Source organism: Camelina sativa, chromosome 1, assembly GCF_000633955.1.
Source record: "Camelina sativa cultivar DH55 chromosome 1, Cs, whole genome shotgun sequence".
Lineage (NCBI taxonomy): Eukaryota > Viridiplantae > Streptophyta > Magnoliopsida > Brassicales > Brassicaceae > Camelina > Camelina sativa.
In genome coordinates, this window is record NC_025685.1 from 4,339,501 (window position 1) to 4,358,695 (window position 19,195).

The following is a 19,195-nucleotide window of genomic DNA, read 5'->3' on the forward strand; positions in this document are numbered from 1 at the left end:
AAAAAAACAGAAAAAGCTTTTTCTATCATTTGCATTTAGAGATCAAGTTACTAACCGATATAAACAAGAGTGCAGAGAGATATATAGCTACCAATGGCAGAGAGAAGCCACAGACAAATCACCACCTGCCAATGAACAATTGTCAGCCCAATTGTTCAATGCTTAATGGTTTCCATTATTGAAAGGATTTGCTTCATAACCTTAAAGAAGAGTCGAAAATCATTGCCAACTGTGACATCATGAGCCATTACAAGCAAGTGATTGAGTTTTATACGGAACGAAGCTGCAGCACTATTCACCATTTCCTCTGATAGAACAAGCTCTGGCAACGAATGCCCCTGTCTGCTTATAAAAGAGATAACAGGTAGAGATCATCATCAGTCACATAACAGCAAAGAACTATGGAAAAAGACTGGTGAAAAGTAGCGCTCACCTATTCCTAAAAGCAGAAACCCTGGCATGGACGAATGATATAATGATCCCGATCAGTAAGACATCTGATGATACAGATAAGAAAGGCAACCCTGAAAGCTCGAATATAAGCCAAGCTACAGTTGATACAATGAGAACCCCAAAAGAAAGATGACGTTTCCTCCATAAAAGCAAGTCAGCAGCTGCATCAAAGAACATCGCCATACAAAATCGTTAAGAACTATACAAACACTGGCTTTTTTGGCTTGAGCTACGAACTGACGCACATCCAAATTACATATTCAGCTAATTCTCATTCAAGATCAAACCTTAACCTAACTTACATCTGCCAAAATTTTCCATCTTCTACTTATACCCAAAATGCTAAATGTACTTGCAAACATGACAATTTCTTCATACCGCGAAAATCAGACACCCTAACTATTCTAAGTACCATCTCCAATATGCATTTGGGAATGCACTTTGCCCAGCAAAATCAGAAACCCTAGATTTCCATAGTATCATCTTCAACACTAAGTCGATGAATCCGAGAAATTGTCATCAGAAATTACCCAAACAATGAAAAAAAAGAAACAAATTTCGAAGAAAGAGCTCGCCTTTGCCACCGCCCATGAACTGATGAACCGTAACTTGGCGACCCAACAATCGGTAATCCGATGAAGATCCTCCTTCATTTCTTCCGTCGTAATCACCATCGTTTTCACTTATACTCTCCATCGAGAGACTCCCAAAAAACCCAAATCAACCAACCAAATCCTCCCCCAACTCCGAATCTCCAAAAAATCTCGCCTCCTTAAAATCTCCGATCTCAGCTCTGGTTCTGTGAAGGAAACTAACTAAGATTGATGATCGACAACGATTTCGTTGTCATCAAGGAGGAACCAAATAGAGAATTCGCTTTCACATGCATCGATTTCTAAATTTCAACATCTCCCTTTCTAGTCAACTTTTCAACATTTCCTAATATATTTTCCTGGAAAAACAAAAACAAAAACAAAAACAAAAAACCGAAGAAAATTATTACTATATTAAGGCCTTTTGGGCTCACTATCGGCCCATATCTTTTACAGCGACAAATAAGTAAGTCATCATAACCACGATCATATGTTTACGTGTCAAACTGTCACTTTATTTTTATACGTGACAGGCAGTGATATTATCATTTCCTCTCCACGTCTACACACACTTAACATTTTCATATCTGAGACTAGAGAGGAAGGAGAAAGAAGAATCTTCTTCAACCCAAACACTGTCTAACAATGGCGATTCGTTGTGTTGCGAGTAGAAAAACCCTAGCCGGCTTGAAGGAGACGTCATCGAGGCTGATTGGATTCAGAGGAATCCAGACTTTTACGCTTCCTGATCTTCCTTACGACTATGGCGCTTTGGAGCCGGCGATTAGCGGAGAGATTATGCAGATTCACCACCAGAAGCATCACCAGACTTATGTTACTAATTACAATAATGCTCTTGAGCAGCTTGATCAGGCTGTGAGCAAGGGTGATGCTTCTGCTGTTGTTAAGCTTCAGAGCGCTATCAAATTCAACGGCGGAGGTATGTGTGTGTGTGTGTTTGTGTGTCTGACATTTTTTTTTATTTTTCCCGATCTTGATTTTGATGAGTTTGTTTGTGTTGGATCGTGTTTGAATTGAGTAAAATTTTGATGAAATTTAGGTTAGTTTGCAAGTTAGGGCCTTGTGATCCATTGAAATGAGCCTAAGAAATTAGGAATTGAAGTAGTTGATGAATAGAGTGTAAAATTGGGATGAAGGTTTGTCTCAGAGTCAATCAAGTTTAGTCGGTAACATTAGCTGGCTTAGAGGTACCTTGGGGTCTGCTGGGTCTTGAGCTTTGAACCAGTTGGATTGGTTTGATAGCTATGGGAAATAAGTTTAGGATTATGTTCTGTGCTAGAGGATGAAGCTCATTTGGGTCTAATTCTAATGTGCAGGGCATGTGAATCACTTGATTTTCTGGAAGAATCTTGCTCCAGTCAAGGTGAGTTTTGTTTTTTGAGTTTTTCTTATCTAATTTTTGTCTATTTAATTGGTCTGAGTTTAATGGTGTCTTTTAATATATAACAGGAAGGTGGTGGAGAGCCACCAAAGGGATCTCTTGGCAGCGCTATTGACACTCACTTTGGCTCCCTTGAAGGTTTGGTGAAAAAGATGAGTGCTGAAGGTGCTGCTGTTCAAGGCTCAGGATGGGTGGTCAGTAGTCTAATCTCACCTTCTTCCTTTTTTTTTAATTTCATTGTCTTACAGTGTTGAATCTGGTGCTTTTTCCTTTTAACCATGATCATTGATTTGCGTTGTAATTCTGTTGATTGAAACAGTGGCTCGGTCTAGACAAAGAACTGAAGAAGCTTGTGGTTGACACAACTGCCAATCAGGTAATCCATGATCTGTAATGTGCGACACTGATCTGTTCAAAACGGTTTTAGCTTTGCCAGCGTTCTTAAGATTCATAAATATATGTGATTTTGATGGATTTTAAAGAAGAGTTTGGTTGGTTGCAGGATCCATTAGTGACAAAGGGAGGAAGCTTGGTTCCTCTGGTAGGTATAGATGTTTGGGAGCACGCCTACTACTTGCAGGTTAGAACACTTTTTGATCCCTTAAGACTCATGTCTAAAGCTTATAAGATCAATGTTCTTTAAACAACTCTTTTATTAATCTCTCTTGCAGTACAAAAACGTGAGGCCGGAATATCTGAAGAATGTATGGAAAGTGATCAACTGGAAATATGCAAGCGAAATTTACGAGAAGGAGTGCAACTGAATCGTTACATAAAAAGAGGAGTCACTTCCAGTTCTGCTATGCTTTTAAGGTTGTCTGAAATAACAATGTCTCTCTTTGGTCTCTTTTTGAGTTAGCTCAAGTGAGTTGTGTGGCTATACGTTGTTTGACGAATACTTCCAAGAATAAAAAGCTTTGCTATTGTTCTCACAAGAAGTTGTTATTTGTTTTTATGAAGAAATCAATTAAAAACCTAAATTTGTAGCGAAACTTGGAATTCTTGAATAATGCATAGTTGCATACACATACTTTGGTGTATAAGAGAATACCAAACAAATGGGGTTATTTTAATTTAAAAACAATTATCTTATGCAATTGTGGAAAACGGATCATAGTAAAGTACTATAAAAAAAAGTCAAATTTACATGTTTTTCTTTGACCGCTGATTATGACTTTCAAATATTCTTTAAGATGTTTCTCGGAACCACCATATCAATTCAAATGATATACTATCTTGAACGACTCTAAATAAAATTAAAGAAATAATCTTGAGAAATTAATGAAAGAAGCTGATGAACAACATTTATCAAGATAATATTTGATAAAAATCGAGATACAAAATGTGAATCTTAAAATTCTTGATCATTTTTCAACTTAGAAAAAAAAAAAAGACCAAACCAATCCTAATCTTCTAAACCCTTACAGTAATTTTCTGTAACATTTACAATAATCTCTATTCGAAAGTAAACAAATCAAAGAATCTCTCTAAAGAACAAAAAAGTAAGAATTAGGACAGAGGAAACATCAACAAAAGATGACGAGACACAACAAAAGAAACAACAGTTGTAATTAAGTATTGATGTCGTTAGTTTTCCTGCTGGGTCCAGACGACGGATGAAACCCTCTCGGCAGAGCATTCAATACCAACGACCCGAATTTTCCGGCGACAACTTGAGGAGCAAGCGAAGAATACTCCGTCTTTCTCTCCTGTTCTCCTCCGCAACCCACCACCACCGCCGCCTTAGAAACAGTAGGGATCTCACCGGAGAATATGACACCATCGGTGACCGGAAGAAACTCTCCCGGTAAAATCCTAGCCGTCGATAGAGAAACGGAGATGAAAAGTATAATCAAAAGCAAAGATCTGTTAATCGCCATCTTTATAAAATAACCTTTTTGTGGATTCTGTTTTTGATTAGTCTGTCTTGGTTTGTAAGATGAAGAAGTGGGTGAAGATAAAAGAGAGAGTGTATAACATATATATATGGATGGTGATGGAGTTTGTAAGGTGAGAAAGGTCAATGGGAGTAGCAAAAAACTTACGCGGCAAGTGTCGGACTTACAAAAGTTAAAAGTTGAATGAATGAATGAATGAAGCGGTCCTTTCCTCTCATCGAGTCCAACTAAAATATCATTTTTATTTTGTAACGAGTTAAGTTTTAGTTTTTACCTTTTTAAATTACATTTTTGGTTGAAAAATGCAAATCAACAAAGATGTGCTCAGTTTACATATAGGTGTCTAGTGTTATTATTTATGTTTAAAATTTTTTAAAATTAGAAAAACAAAGAGTGTGTGAGAGAGACCATTGAGAAACAAAAAACGTTTTATAGATGAGTCGTCGTCGGATATACGAGATCAAATTTTTTATTGTGCCGAAATCGATAGATTGATTACTTTATAGTGCATGGTCTTTGTATTAACATCTTATGAACATTTTTAATAACATTCACGAGTTCCATCATCAATTATAATACTTAATTAACAAGAATATTAAACAGGTACGCAACTGTTTTTTGACATAGTTTGTGAGTCCTATATATTTTGTCGTTTGGAATCAAAACTATACAAATATATTCATACAACTAAAGTAAAACATTTTCTTCAATGATATTTCTTCCAAACAAATTAATGTTACATAACAAATCGAAAATTAAAAAGAAGATAAGATATGTAATTATGACATAATTATGATGTATACACTTTTTAAGTCATTAATGGAGTTTCCAACTGCTACCAACAAAAGCCGAAGCCCACCGTCACCTTTTTGACCGCGTTCTTCATCTTGTTCCCCAAGTCTCTCCCATACGCTCACACTCTCACCGTCACACACACACACACATGAATCTACACTTTATATTAACGTGTGTGTGAACATATATAACTATTGCCTCCTTTATTAGATGAGCCAAAATTTTCAAAATTAGTTGTAGATAGCACGAACGTCATTTATGGATATTGCGGTGGGAACTTTATATACTTTATGGTTTGCTCAAGAGAGTTGAATTTTTTTTGTTTTTTTTAATGTGCGTATAAAGCTGACATATTCTCTGTAGTTGGTAAAGGTATAGAAAAAAGCAGATTTAATAAATTCTCTAAAGTTTTTATGTGGTCGTTGGGCCGAAAACATAGACCATAGGCCAATGATATTGGAAATGGAACAATCATTCATTTACATGAGCTAAGTGTTGTCTTATGTCCCAAGATCTGGTCACTAGTTCTTCTGATGAGTAGTGTCGTCACTTTACCAAATGTTATAAATACTTTATCTAGGTATATAGACTGTAGCTAAGATTTTTAGCTTTATTAAGACCTTGAGAGGAAGATAGAGTTCATGACAACAAGGCGGATTAACTCGCCATATAAGGTTTTGTAACCATCAGTAGATTTATTTAGAATATACAGAAGTCAAGATTTCTTATTTGATACAATAAATACATATGCTCTAGTGATTTTCAGGTTCCACGGAGGGCACGAACACGTTCTTGAATCAATTTCCTTTCCCAATCTGCAACGTCTTCGAATGCATTCTCGGGGAGACTCTCAAATGGCTCTTTCCAGGGATCGTTCTTGGCAAGATCATACGTTGCACCGCGGATGGCTCCTTTGTTAGGCCCACATGGACGCTTCGATACCAATGTGTCATAAGCAGTGTTAAGCTGTTCCAAAAACACAGAATCAGATAGCAAAAAACTTCTTGGAGTGAAGTTGAGTGAGGGAGACCTTTTTTACTTACGTTCATGTCGCAGAACCAATACATATAAGCAATAGAAACCCCTGGAGCTCTTCCCAATCCAGCTGAGCAATGCACGTAGACTCTTCCTTTACCTTCTGAAACCGCCCATTCCAAAGAAGAAACAGCTTTTGGAAGTTGGCTCCTCAACGAAAGCGGATCAAAGTCTTTTGCCTGACAGAATTAGAAATTGATAAACAAAAAAATTAAAAATTCATATTCACATGATTTCACAGGTTGAGAAGGCAAGAAATGTTCCTTACGGGCCTTCTCATGTGACGGATTCCAAGCTCCTTACATCGTCTAACAATGGAGTCTAGATCGATTCCCCAATAGTCAATGTCCTTGTCCTGCTGCAAGTTAAGTATGTAAGCAACATTCTCTTCCTGCTTCAAGTGATCTATGTCCTCAGGTTTCTGTGGCTGTGACCCAACAATCAGTTCATCTCTTATCAATGTATAGTTCATACCTGAAGAACAGAACAAAGACCAAAAAATGCGAGAAAAAATCATCACATAAACCTTGTATCCACATGAAACACTAAATCCTTGTAACACAGCTACTGAATGTGTTGCCCAAAATACACTAACCTGTGCGTTTTTTTAGCTTTCAGAAAGGAAAAAAAACACTAAATCCTTGTAAACACAGCTATCAATTTCATAAATCTGTTTCAAAGTTCAAGAAACTATATACACCAAAGTTCTTGGAACTTAAACAACTACACTCACCTTCCTCAAGAACACTCTCTCAGTTCAAATCTAATCAAACACTAGCCAACCTAACCACAAAGTCAAATGAATGAACACTGTTCTACTCTTGACAAACAAAGAAAGAAATCATTAATTATGTAACAAAATCGAAGAAAAGATGTATACCAAGATCATGATGATATTCATAAGGGCTCCTCATCAATCTCTTCATAGCTGTATTGTAATCCTCCATTTTGTTCTTGGAGCTAAGAGAGACCCCATTTGTTCCTGAGCTTTCTCCAGAGATTTTGCAAGACACTCCCGCCAGATTTCTTCTGTGAAATCTCAGATCAGACGACGAAGAACTGAAGCAAGAATATTTATCATTTTCTCGGGGAAATCTAGTCACCGGGAAAATACAGCTCTTGACTCCAATCACACTCATCGTCTCTCTATCTCTCGTTCTTCACCTGATTGCAACATTGAAATCTCTGCAGTAACATATGCATTTTACAATAATGGCCGGTGTCACACAAAACGATAACGACATTTGTGTTATTGGGCTTTTAATTTAATGGGCCTTTTAATAATAAGTTATATAGCCCATTAAGTAAAACCCTAATTTTTACCTCGCCTGTATACAAAATCGAAACGAGCCAAAACCTAAGTTCCCTCCTTCTTCGCCGGCACTTGCCCATCGTCTGCTTCCCTCCTCCCAAGCCGGCGAAAATTGTGAGTTAATCTTCTGTTTCGTGAGTATACATTCATTTGAATATATGCATTCATCATACTAGATCATTCATTTGATTAGATATACTTAGACGTGTGATCATGTGAACTTCAATCATTGCTTACTAGATTGTTCCATCTCCCAGGAATCTGGTTTTAGATTGTATCTTTCTTACAACTTATCTGTATTTTTTGGATTTCAGACCAAGAGGACCAAGAAGGCTGGAATTGTCGGCAAATATGGTGAGTATTCAGTAACTAATCCTTGGCTATATATAGCTGTTGCTGTGAAGTATACAACTTTAGAATTCTCTTGGTTCATATGTTGAAAGCCTAAGCGTTGTTTCGATGGTTGGAATTGGCTAATAGCATTTTCTTAAAGTATACAACTTTAGAATTCTCTTGATTCATATGTTGAAACCCATTGACCTTGTTTCCATGGTTAGAAGAATTAGTATCAGATCACGAACAGAGAAGTGAAATGTCTCTATAATAATGTTTGAATCCTCAATCTGAATCTGTTGAATTTGTTGTGTTTGCAAAAAGGTACACGATATGGTGCCAGTCTTAGGAAGCAGATCAAGAAGATGGAAGTGAGTCAACACAGCAAGTACTTCTGCGAGTTCTGCGGAAAGGTACTCCTCATTTACCATCTCTTGAGTAACCACATTGTCATTGAATTCAGTTTGCAAAGCTCTTTTGTTTTGCATTTTGTAAAAAAGAGTTTTTGTTTTGGTTATGTAGTATGCCGTGAAGAGGAAAGCTGTTGGCATTTGGGGTTGCAAAGATTGCGGGAAAGTGAAAGCAGGCGGTGCATACACAATGAACACAGCAAGTGCTGTGACAGTTAGGAGTACCATTAGACGATTGAGAGAGCAAACCGAGAGCTAGATCCAGAGAATCCTAACCTTCCCATCACTGTGAGAAGTCCTTTTTGTTCTATCAAAATATCAAAGTTCCATCGGCATTTATCTTGATTCAGATTAACTAACCCCCTTGACTCCTTTTGGGGTTTTGCCTTTTTGTTTCTGTATTGAACCTTCCAATTCTTTTTCAATGAAGTTTACAGTTTGGTTTATATGTGTAAGAGCTTAACCTTACCAATGTCAAAATTTCTACAGTTTACTTTATTTCTCCCACCACATTTTTACACTTTCCTCTACAAGAGAAATAAATCAATAATGCAATCACTAGTCTTCTTCCTAACAAAGAAATCTAAAGACCAAAAAAATAAAAATCAAATAGTAACAAAAAAATGTAAAAATCTAAACGGTAGTAGTGTCATTATCAGTCTCACTAGCTTTGACAAGTCCATTGTTATGATTAACCTCTTCTTCTTTAACTTTCCTTTTCAAAAACCCAAACTTCACCAAACCTTCTTCACCCCAATCCCATAGATGCAACACGATGTAACTCCCAATCCCACCGATCAACCCGTACGCGACTGAGTAAGTCAACGGCATCAGAATCATCGTCACGAATGCCGGAATCGCTTCCCTCATATCTTCCCAATCAATCTCCGTCACCGATTTCATCATCATCACTCCCACTAATATCAACGGCGGACCAACCGCCCAAGCCGGAATCGAAGCTAGCAACGGCGTGAAAAACATCGCTAAGAAAAAATAAACCGCCACCGTGATCGCCGTCAGCCCCGTCCTCCCACCTTCTCTTATCCCCGTCGACGATTCGATGAACACCGTCACCGGAGATGTACCGAGCAAGGACCCGATCACAATCGCGGACGCGTCGGACATAAACGCGAAATACTGTCCGGCGAAATCTCCGTTCTCGTCTACGAATCCGGCGAATCTAGCCATCGAGTAAAGCGTCCCCGTCGTATCTAATATATCCACGTAGAGGAACGTCACCAGAGCTTCCCAGAAATGTCCTTTGCTCATACCGGAGAAGCTCAAAGCTCCGGCGGTGTGTTTGATGACGTGTACATCGACGATCTTTTTGAAATAATCGTGAGCTGCGTCTCCGGCCGATGTGTTCGGAAACGCCGTTACCTCCGTGTTACGGAACCACGAGATCGCCGTCACGAAGACGATCCCGTAGATCATAGCTCCTTTCACGTTCTTCACCAAACAATAAGCTATGATCACGAATCCGACTATACCTAACCAAAACGTCGGAGACTCCATTCGTCCGTGAACACACATAATATCGCCGGAAACTGCTCCTCCGGCGAGTAAACTAACGGTTCCGTTAGCCGACGTTATAACGGGAGCTAAGGATACTCGTGACGAGGTTGGACAGGCGGCGAGAGTGACGAGAGTTGACGGACTATAACCGACTAAACCGATTCCTTGATTGTTCTGTAAACCGATGAAAGCTAAGAAAAGTCCGATTCCGGCGGAGGAGCTGATTCTGACCGGTTTAGGGACGAGTTTCGCGAGCTTTGCTCTGAAACCTATAGCGGAGATGAATAGAAATATCAACCCTTCGATGAACACGGCGGCGAGTGCGGTCCGGTATGAGATTGAACCGGATCCGTGAAACCCGACGACGGTGTAAGCGAAATAAGCGTTAGTTCCCATTCCCGGAGCTAAAGCCAACGGGAGATTCGCCATCAACCCCATGATTACGCATCCGATTAGTGAGGCAGCTACGGTGGCGACGATTAGATCCTTTCGGATTCCTTCAACGCATGCGGCGTAACCGGGATTAACCGGGTTGAATTTGCAAGAAACGTCGGGTTGGAGTAATCGGAGACCCGGTCCGGTACACTGAGAAGGGTTGATCGTTGGGTCAGAGCAGAGAGGGATACAGTCGGAAACAGAGCAAGTACCACCGGAATCAGAGAGGATCGAAGCGTTGACGGCGAGGATGTAAGCCATGGTTAAGAAAGTGGCGGTACCAGCACGGAGCTCAGTGGTGAAAGTTGAATTACGTTCGGCGAGTTTGAAACGTTTACCAACCCGGCTCGAACCAACGTAGGTGTTGAGCCGGTTTAGTAGCTTGGGCTTAGGTCTAGTACTAGTAGTAGTAGAAGGTAGTTGCTCCATTAGAGGAGATGAGATGATCACACAGAAAGAAGTACAAGAAAGAAAAATACAAAGTTTTGTTTAGTTTTTTGGGTTTTGTAATCTAGTGAAAGAGAACAGGGTTGTGCTTATATATATCAGAGAGGATTATATAAATACAGCTGTGTGTGTAGTGTATAGTGGGGGAGTTTTAGGGAGCTTTTGATATGATTAGAGAAAGAGGAAAGATTCTGGTTAGAGAGGAATGGGATCTTTAGAAGAGAAGTATCTCACATGTAACCATGTGTCCAGGATTCTTGCTCACTTTTATTTTTCTTACATCTTGTAACAGTCAGTTTTGTACTTTTTTAATATATTGATATGCAATCTCTGACTATTATTGAATTTGTTTAGTATTGTTGTAATTATATCATGTAATCAATCACACGTATTTGTCGGGAAGAGTATTTTCGACGCTTTTTTTTACACTTAAAAGATGTCATTTTCTTGATATTTAAGTACTGTGGCTTTTGTAGTTTTGTATCAAGTTTTTTTTTTCTGTTATAAATGGTCATCAATATGCAGAGCTTTATTATTAAAATTGTTTATTATGATTATGGTGTGTATGGATATGTGGCAACTACACACAATTGCGGCCAAGAAGGTCGCGTTACAAAGTTGGCTACAAAATACAAATGTGAACAACTCTTAACTAACCCCCTATTATATATTTGACCAATTGACTTTGACCTCTCAACTTATTTTTTTTGGGTGATATATAATTTTCTAAATAGACATCATTTCGCAAAATTGTATTGTTTTTTTTTCCAAAATTTAAATGTTGGTTTTCGAAAATATATTATGTTTTTTTTTGTTGATCATTTATTTTTCAAGTGGATCATCGTTTGAGTAATCTTTTGAACTCAATATGTTGGTGGGGAAGTCAAAGATATCGGTTTGACTACGATTGATCGACTTCGTGTAGTTTGGTTTATATAATCGAGCTTATTATTTAAAAAAAAATTTCTTAAAAACAACACTAAATATTAGATGAATCACAAAGGCTTCAATTGGTGACCAAAATTTAGGAAAAAAACGAGAAGGAATATCACATTCTTTTTTATTCCACAATTTTTTTAGCATTTAATAGTAATATTTTTTTCCCTACATTCCTCTACATTCTTCAAAAAATAGGGAACAATAGAACAAAAATATTCCTCCCCAAAATTGATGAAGAATAAATGGAACAAAAAAAACAAATATTAAAATTCATTTTTATTTTATAATAAATAAAAAATATGTTTATTAATAAAATTTTAATTTTGTAATATAAAAACTTTCATATTTTCACAATGTATTGACAGGAAAAAAAATTTGATAGGAATTTTATGCTAAACTAATCTTAAGGCTATATTTGAAAACTGTATGAATAGTAGAACAAATTTAAATTACTCTTAAAATTTTATTGTATGTTAATATCAATTATTAATATTTAATATGATATATCTAAAATTTAATTTACAAATTTTATTTGAAAAATCAAATATAAAAAATTTATTATATATACATTAAAATAATATTAATATTATAATTGAAATTTAATTTATTTAATATTTAATATATTTTAAAAATATTTTTATTGTTTAGTTACCATTTACTATTTTGTTCCTTCTCTGCATTATTTTTTTAATTCCTTTTCTTTTTGTTCTTCTAATGGTTACCAGTTGAGTAAAAGCCATAGAATCTTATTTTAATTAAAAAAAATTAACCAAATTCTAAAATGTCCATATTGGGGAAGACAAGAAGATCATCAGAAAATAGACGTCTCACTATAATCAAGATGTAAAGAATTCAAAGAAGTAGTTCATTCATTTTTCTAATTAACAGCACGTGGACGGACATAAATAAGAAGAAAAACTCCAGTTTTGTGATTCTTAATATGACAGAATATTTAGTCTTGTCAGTATAATCATATGTTCCTCCACGATCTATAATAAGGGAAAATAAACTACTATACATGAGAATATATAATCTGTTTTATGTGTAGTTATTTTGATTAAAAACCTAAAATATTTGAAAAGTAGTTCATGAATAAAATGGTAAGATGATACCTATATATTTGAACTAGAACAAATTAATGTAGATTTGAACGTAAGATATCTTTTGGGGGCCATCCACTTATAAGTGTGTCTTTGTTACGAGTGCCATGCTATTTATTGTCTAGGTCTCACTATCAACTTACAAGTAACGACACTTTACTGCATATCAATTATTTGCGTAGGCCGCAGTATTTATTTCCATAATCTACTACTTCAGCATTCGACAAAAAGAAAACGTATTAATAGATTTTTTTATATATATATATATATATATATATATATATATAATGTATAGCCAGATTATAAACAACTATTTACCATTGTCAAAGAGTGGTCCATCTACTAATCTACATATGGACTAACCAATCTTCCACGTACTGTGCAAGTTGATGTAAGCGTGTGATTAGAATTCAGCAATTGGTATATAAGGGCTTTTCTATATTTACGGGTTATGGTTTAAACTTTTAATTGTCAAAAAAAAAAAAAATAGCCGTTTAGGGTTGCGGGTTTCAGAACAAGCGTCTTATATTGATTTGTAAATTTGAAAGCTTGCATTCTCTTCATTTTTTATATATATTTTTGGGGTAATTCAAGATTCTATATATAGTTCCCTCTCGTATGTTCCAGGGTTAGAACTACTCTACCTATGAACATCTGCTTTGAAAAAAACAAAAAATTAATATATAAGGACGAACGTAAATATGATATGGTCATCTTAACTATGCTATGCCATTTAGGAATATATGATGATGATGACGACGAAGGATTAATCGAACTATCGAAGGAAGATACGGTAGTAAGAAACTTGGATTAATTATAGTCGTCGTCGAGGCTTTACTATATAGTATATATGTTGAAGACTTTCACAGTTCCAACCGCATCATTTCAACTAGAAGATGGTATATAAAAAATTTATGTGTATGGAAGGAAAGTTTACAGAATTACGTCATGATATTGTGGCACAAGGAAACGAAGATAAAGATTCATCAATTCATGGATGATCCCAAATAATGATTTAGTCACCTTGCATGCTAATATCCTCCTCACAAGTAGTAATTCTTAATTATCGCGAACACAAAAAGACCATGAGATAACACAAAATGCTAGACTTGTGGTGTGATAGATATTTTAAATAGTTCGTTCTACCATCTCAGTCCAAATATTTTTGAATCTTCATGTTAATATTTTTCTTAATTTGAAAAAGTATATATTTACGTATTAAAAAAAGAACTAGTATTTTACCAAAAAAAAAAAAAAAGAACTAGTATTTGTTTTGCAGATTTGTAGTATTAATCATTGTAAAAATAAATAGATTGGTGGTGGCCGACTTCACGTGAGGAGATGCCCTCATTGGAGTATTGGACAGTCATTTTGCTTTTGGAGTAATAAATTTTGCAATTAATAAATGCAGTTCACCCACTTGATAACAAATTTTGATTATATATTTTTTTGGTGAAGGTTCAAAACATTTTTATGTTTCTCTCGATCATAATCCGACGGCTCCACCTTGTCTGATTTTATCTCGTCCACATAACTAAAGGTTGGTTTCTAGATCCTCGATTGTACTATTCATTAAATATGTTTTAAAACAACAAGAGAAAGGCGATTGTACTAGTTTGAGTGATGTATCTCCATTCGTTTTCTTATGAGTTATGGCTTTTTAAATTACATGCACTGTTTTTATTTTTTAATGAACTTCAATGTGTGTCTGTAAAATAATGATCAAAAGATGGAATATCGTAATCCAGAACCAAAGAGACCATCAAGGTCTCGCATACAGCGAGCAGGAGATGTGATCATTCCTTGTGGATTAGAATCATTCTTTATAGGCATTGATGTACTAACACACTAAAGATATGTATATAAGAGATATATGTGTACGTAAGTGATGGTCAATGTTAATATTATTCTAAAAAGTCGATTCCTCATAGTCGAATTTATTGTAGCCATGTATATCATATCATTTATGATTTATCCATCAATATTCAATACCGTCAAACATCAAAATAAATGTCTATCATTACAAAAAAAAACTGCCGTTCAAATAGTATTGACGATCCCGATAGAGTTAAAAAAAAAAAACAGTAGTATATGGATAGTGAACAGAAATTTAAAATTTTATATATACTTAAAGTCAGGTTCATGAATTTTTATGTCGACTATTTAAACTGAACTGATGATTGATATAATTGTAACATTTTTTGCGAGTGATAAAACACTTGCGAGTTACGTACGACGACTAAGATCAAAGATGCAACATCAGATTATTATATTGTTTTGAATTAATGCTTACAAACTAAAACTCCAAAGCAAAAACATTAATAAAACGACCACCACGACTTAAAACATAAGAGTTTTTAGGTCGGTAAAAGGAACACAATTCTCGACATGTTTCCACTTTGTATCCAACTTACAAATTATAATTCTCTTTTCTTTCGGTTATTTTTTTTTTTCTATTGGATAAGTAACAAGTACAGTATATCGTAACTAAGTAGGTCATCCCTTATAAAAAAAAAACATGAAGTATTGTATTTTAGAATTATTATTTAATTTGTATAAGCATTAGAAAAAGTCTTATTTATAACTAAATAAAAACTAAAAGAAGAAATATGTAAAGTTTCATGGGAAAGTATCGTTCGACCACTCTTTTTGTGCTATCAGATTTTTGTTCGTCTCCACATGATTTTGACAACCAACAAGGCACTATCATATATGAATCTTCTTCCCTTCTTAATTTTCATCCATAGCGTTATATTTCTCTTCGAAATTTCCCTATCTTGTTTTTGTTATATATTGGTGTTCTTTGGTATAGATGAATACGAAGATGACAAAATTTTATGGACAAGCCAACAAGAAAAAAAAATATAATTTTTCCTTCGTATGGCATCCAATCCATATTGGATTTCTAAAGTATAATTCAACTAATAAATATTTAATTTTTTCCATTACAAGTCTATATTTTAAAAAATCAAGGTATTACATGATATAAGAGAATATGAAAGAAAAGGACAAAATGGAAGCTGGTAAGTAATAGAGAGGAACAAAACAAAGGGAGCATAATGGAGTTGGGCTCAATTAGTCACTTTTTAGAGGACTTTTCAAAAAAGTCTTCCTACAACATTTTATTTGTTGGTCGTATCCTCTTATCGAATAATAAACTTATCAATTAGCTTAGTGGATTTTTTTTTTTTTTTAAATCATTCAGTTCATTAACCATTCATTAAACTACCCACAAGTTAAGCAGCTACTGTTTCATGCAACTATATATATGTACGTACATCTATGCACAAAAGGAATTAATAGCTTGAGATTATTTTGTTGGAAATTACACATATATATATATTGACCTATTTGGGGAGTTAAGTGCGTGTGTTTTGAATATAATTTTGAAACGTAAGATTAGGTGCAGTGGATTTGTGGAAATTAAGAAAGTTTGATCAGTGGAGGGGTTTGAACTTTTTAATGATGGAGTTGGCCAAACCAAAGTGATTAGTGGCAAAGCGTTAGCCTCTACTTTTTTCCCCTCTGGTGTTTCAACTTTCTTCTTTTCTGAAAAAAACCCACTGAAAATTCATTAAGTACATTAAAACTTTTATTGGTCACTTGTTAATCATTAGTATTTCAGTGAATATTTTAAATAAGCAATGATACAGACAACTATTTTTCATGACTTTTTTGGCCACACCATATTTAGATTCGAATTTGGTTCGTTGTACTCGGTAGCTTACGGCTAAAAGCCTAAAACATATGGTCTTAAAAAAGATTTAATGAATCGATTGTAAGAAAAATTCGACTTTTCAGGATTTTTGAAATTAATCGGTTGTAGACTTTTGATCCAATTTCTCTAAAGTGTGTAGGCAACACAAGCAACATCTTGTCCTTATGTGTGTTAGTTGGCTTATTTGACTTAACTGAAGATCTCTCTTTCTTTGAAAAGTATATGTAAGGATTATATATGTATTCTTCTTCTATATGAAACCTAGCTATATAGGGTTCAAACAAAACACAACTGATCAAACTTTTATGAAAACGTATATATAGGGTTCAAACAAACACAATATATCACAATTTAAACGAAGACGTATAAATAGGGTTGAACCTTCATATTATTACCATATCACAATGAATTGTTAGGATATTATATAGGGTTCAAACAAACACAATGGATCAAACTTGTAACAAAACGTATATATAGGGGTTTAACCTTCATATTATCTCCATGTCACAATGATTCGTTAGGATATTATATAGGGTTCAAACAAACACAAAGGATCAAACGTTTATCCAAAACGTATATCACAATGATTCGTTAGGATATTTCATACGAAACTCGATGTATTACTTTGTTGTAGTTTGTACTTTATGATTGTATTTGTTATCTTCAAACAAAAATATCAATTTATGTCTATTATGCAAGTAGGTTCTTTATTTATAAAGGATGACAATGAAAGGGGGAAAAGCTAACTAATTGTTACAAGAAATAATGTGGATGATCAGCATTTTAATTCATTTATAAATATACTACTGTTTTTTTGGTTATATCTTTTCCATATCCTCTATCTCTATGCGTCAAAATCAACATTTTGCTGGCTGGGGAGAGAAGTGGACCCTCATTTTGTTTGGTTATGTTTTTATTTGTTTGGACAAATTCGTTTAAAAGTCGCATTACTTGCAATCACACCCAGTTTAATTCATATATATGAGAATAAATTAAGATATATATATATATAAGCTATGATCCAATTGGGTGAATACAAATTTCAAATTCTTAACTCCTAACTTTCTTATTTGCATCTCCTTTATTCTGTTTGATCGTATATTTTTGATAGGTTCGAAGAAACGTGTCATTAACATGATATACATTAGTTTTGATTAGTTTCGTTAATTATCTTAGGAAAACCATTATATTAAAATGTTCATTCTGTCGGATGAGAACTTAAATATCAATATCCAGAAATAAATAGTTACTTACTTTTCAATAAGTTGTCATGACACAATTTTTTTATAATTTATACGCTAACAAAAGCGAAACTTTTAAAGAGACTTGCAAAATTAGACTACGAACTTGAGTCAATTGCAATGTTAGACGTCTTTTTTTCTCTCTCCAACATTTGCCACTTTCTTCCTATTAAATCTTTGTCTATTCATTTTATTCACAAAAATGCCATTATTTCTGATTTATTTAAATTTCTTGCGAAAATGTTTATTACATCCATATCCTCGTCTTCTTCTTTTATTTACGGTTGTGTCACCACCATCCATTTTCCAACAACCATGAACAACCAAATTTGAAGCTCTTAAAGCTTCAAGAACCTGAATTTGTAAGCTTAAATAACACCCAATGCTATGAGAACTTCATTTTCTTCCATCTCCTCTCCATTTTAATCCAAGAAAATTTGCAAGTGCATTCATCTTGTTATATGTCATGATTCTTGGATAGTGATTAAATTGGTGTTGGGTTTCTTCTGTGGTGACTAAAGACGACGTCCTCGGTGATTGACATTGCGAAACAACCACCGATAATGTTATTTTCCGGTAGATTTCGTGATTTTCCTTGATTTTTTTTGCGAAATTAGACTTCATTTGTTAGTCTAACCGTCATAATATCATGTAAAGTCTACTATGTGGTCAAATTTGCAATTAAAAATTTATTGAGTTTCAAGCCCGTAGACTGAAATTTCAGTCTCCTTAGTTTCATTTGAAAACAAAAAAATATGGTTCAGACTCCATTATAATCTTTCTGTCGGCTACTTCGTTTGCAGTCTACTAAGGTGTATTTTTGCAATTGACCAAATTCTTGACTTTTTAGTTATGACTGTCGGACGAAGTCTTCTTCCGATAATAAAAGAGTAGACTTCTATAGTGGCTATTTTTGGATATGATCAAAATATAAAAACATTGACCGTCATATTATTGATAGAAAATTAATTAGTTGACTGCAAAAGAAGTCTACTAGTTAAAAAATTAAAATGTTGGTCAACCCCAAAAATGACCACGGCAGACTGCAAACGAAGTCAACAATCCTGGAGACTTCGTACATAGTCTACTTGGCGAAAGTCAAACTTGGTCAATTGCAAAACTAACCACAACGAAGTTTACTTTTTCTAGTTGACGGATAGATGAAGTCTACTTGTTAGCTAGAAGTCTACTACAAAGTCAATGGTTTGGTCAATTGCAAAAATAGCCAGAGTAGATTGTAATCGAAGTTAACTTGTTGAAACTTTCTAAGAAGTCTACTCTGTTCTATGTTTTTAATTGCAAAACTGACCAAAAAATTAACAAAGGAGGACAACAAAGAAGTCAACTATCCTAGTATACTTCATCCGGTGTCTGCTTTATTAAATTGTAATTGCAAAAATAGACCACACAAAATAGACTTCAAGGGAAGTATCTTCATAGAGGCTAGTTTATGTCTACAAAGTTGACATAAACATGAAGTCTTCATAATTTGATAACCAAGTTATTGCAAATTGGTGAATAATTTGAAAGATTTTCTTGTTGTATTCTTTGATATATGATATGTACTTG

General features: G+C 34.8%; 5 protein-coding genes and 1 pseudogene across 5 annotated transcripts in view; 2 read left to right on the plus strand and 4 right to left on the minus strand.

Annotated features, from left to right (window-relative positions):
- The window catches only part of LOC104768168 (reticulon-like protein B16), a 2,400-nt gene extending 986 nt beyond the window's left edge, over positions 1–1,414 (minus strand). The window contains exons 1-4 of the mRNA XM_010492115.2: positions 1,029–1,414; positions 434–614; positions 201–342; positions 56–125 (exon numbers count right to left, since the gene is read on the minus strand). Of these exons, the coding sequence (XP_010490417.1) occupies positions 56–125; positions 201–342; positions 434–614; positions 1,029–1,149 (514 nt within the window). The 5' untranslated portion in view covers positions 1,150–1,414. The remainder of the gene's footprint in view (positions 1–55; positions 126–200; positions 343–433; positions 615–1,028) is intronic.
- Positions 1,587–3,440, plus strand: LOC104768098 (superoxide dismutase [Mn] 1, mitochondrial). The gene is made up of 6 exons (XM_010492053.1): positions 1,587–1,986; positions 2,384–2,430; positions 2,517–2,642; positions 2,768–2,824; positions 2,951–3,028; positions 3,120–3,440. Exons 1-6 carry the CDS (start codon positions 1,692–1,694, stop codon positions 3,210–3,212), a joined length of 696 nt encoding a protein of 231 aa, XP_010490355.1. The 5' UTR covers positions 1,587–1,691; the 3' UTR covers positions 3,213–3,440.
- On the minus strand, positions 3,727–4,219 carry LOC104768015 (annotated as a pseudogene).
- Positions 5,732–7,387, minus strand: LOC104767936 (phosphoglucan phosphatase LSF2, chloroplastic). The gene is made up of 4 exons (XM_010491919.1): positions 7,057–7,387; positions 6,445–6,650; positions 6,185–6,355; positions 5,732–6,107 (listed from the first exon to the last, which is right to left on the minus strand). The coding sequence occupies exons 1-4, from the start codon at positions 7,313–7,315 to the stop codon at positions 5,904–5,906; spliced, it is 840 nt and encodes a 279-aa protein (XP_010490221.1). The 5' UTR covers positions 7,316–7,387; the 3' UTR covers positions 5,732–5,903.
- On the plus strand, positions 7,453–8,677 carry LOC104704243 (60S ribosomal protein L37a-1-like; the record flags this gene model as incomplete). Its single annotated transcript, XM_010420362.2, has 4 exons — positions 7,453–7,602; positions 7,803–7,842; positions 8,146–8,234; positions 8,344–8,677. Coding segments are annotated over 4 exons (426 nt in total), but the record flags the coding sequence as incomplete, so codon positions are not given.
- Positions 8,699–11,042, minus strand: LOC104767864 (adenine/guanine permease AZG1). Its single transcript, XM_010491852.2, has one exon. The coding sequence runs from the start codon at positions 10,608–10,610 to the stop codon at positions 8,865–8,867; it is 1,746 nt and encodes a 581-aa protein (XP_010490154.1). The 5' UTR covers positions 10,611–11,042; the 3' UTR covers positions 8,699–8,864.

Coding starts and splice junctions, on each gene's coding strand:
- LOC104768098 (XM_010492053.1), top strand. CDS start 1,692: ATGGCGATTCGTTGTGTTGCGAGTAGAAAAACCCTAGCCGGCTTGAAG. Junction 1,987..2,383: donor TATCAAATTCAACGGCGGAG/GTATGTGTGTGT, acceptor TCTAATGTGCAG/GGCATGTGAATCACTTGATT. Junction 3,029..3,119: donor AGCACGCCTACTACTTGCAG/GTTAGAACACTT, acceptor TCTCTCTTGCAG/TACAAAAACGTGAGGCCGGA.
- LOC104767936 (XM_010491919.1), bottom strand. CDS start 7,315: ATGAGTGTGATTGGAGTCAAGAGCTGTATTTTCCCGGTGACTAGATTT. Junction 6,356..6,444: donor TCCGTCACATGAGAAGGCCC/GTAAGGAACATT, acceptor TAATTCTGTCAG/GCAAAAGACTTTGATCCGCT. Junction 6,108..6,184: donor ATTGGTTCTGCGACATGAAC/GTAAGTAAAAAA, acceptor TTTTTGGAACAG/CTTAACACTGCTTATGACAC.
- LOC104767864 (XM_010491852.2), bottom strand. CDS start 10,610: ATGGAGCAACTACCTTCTACTACTACTAGTACTAGACCTAAGCCCAAG.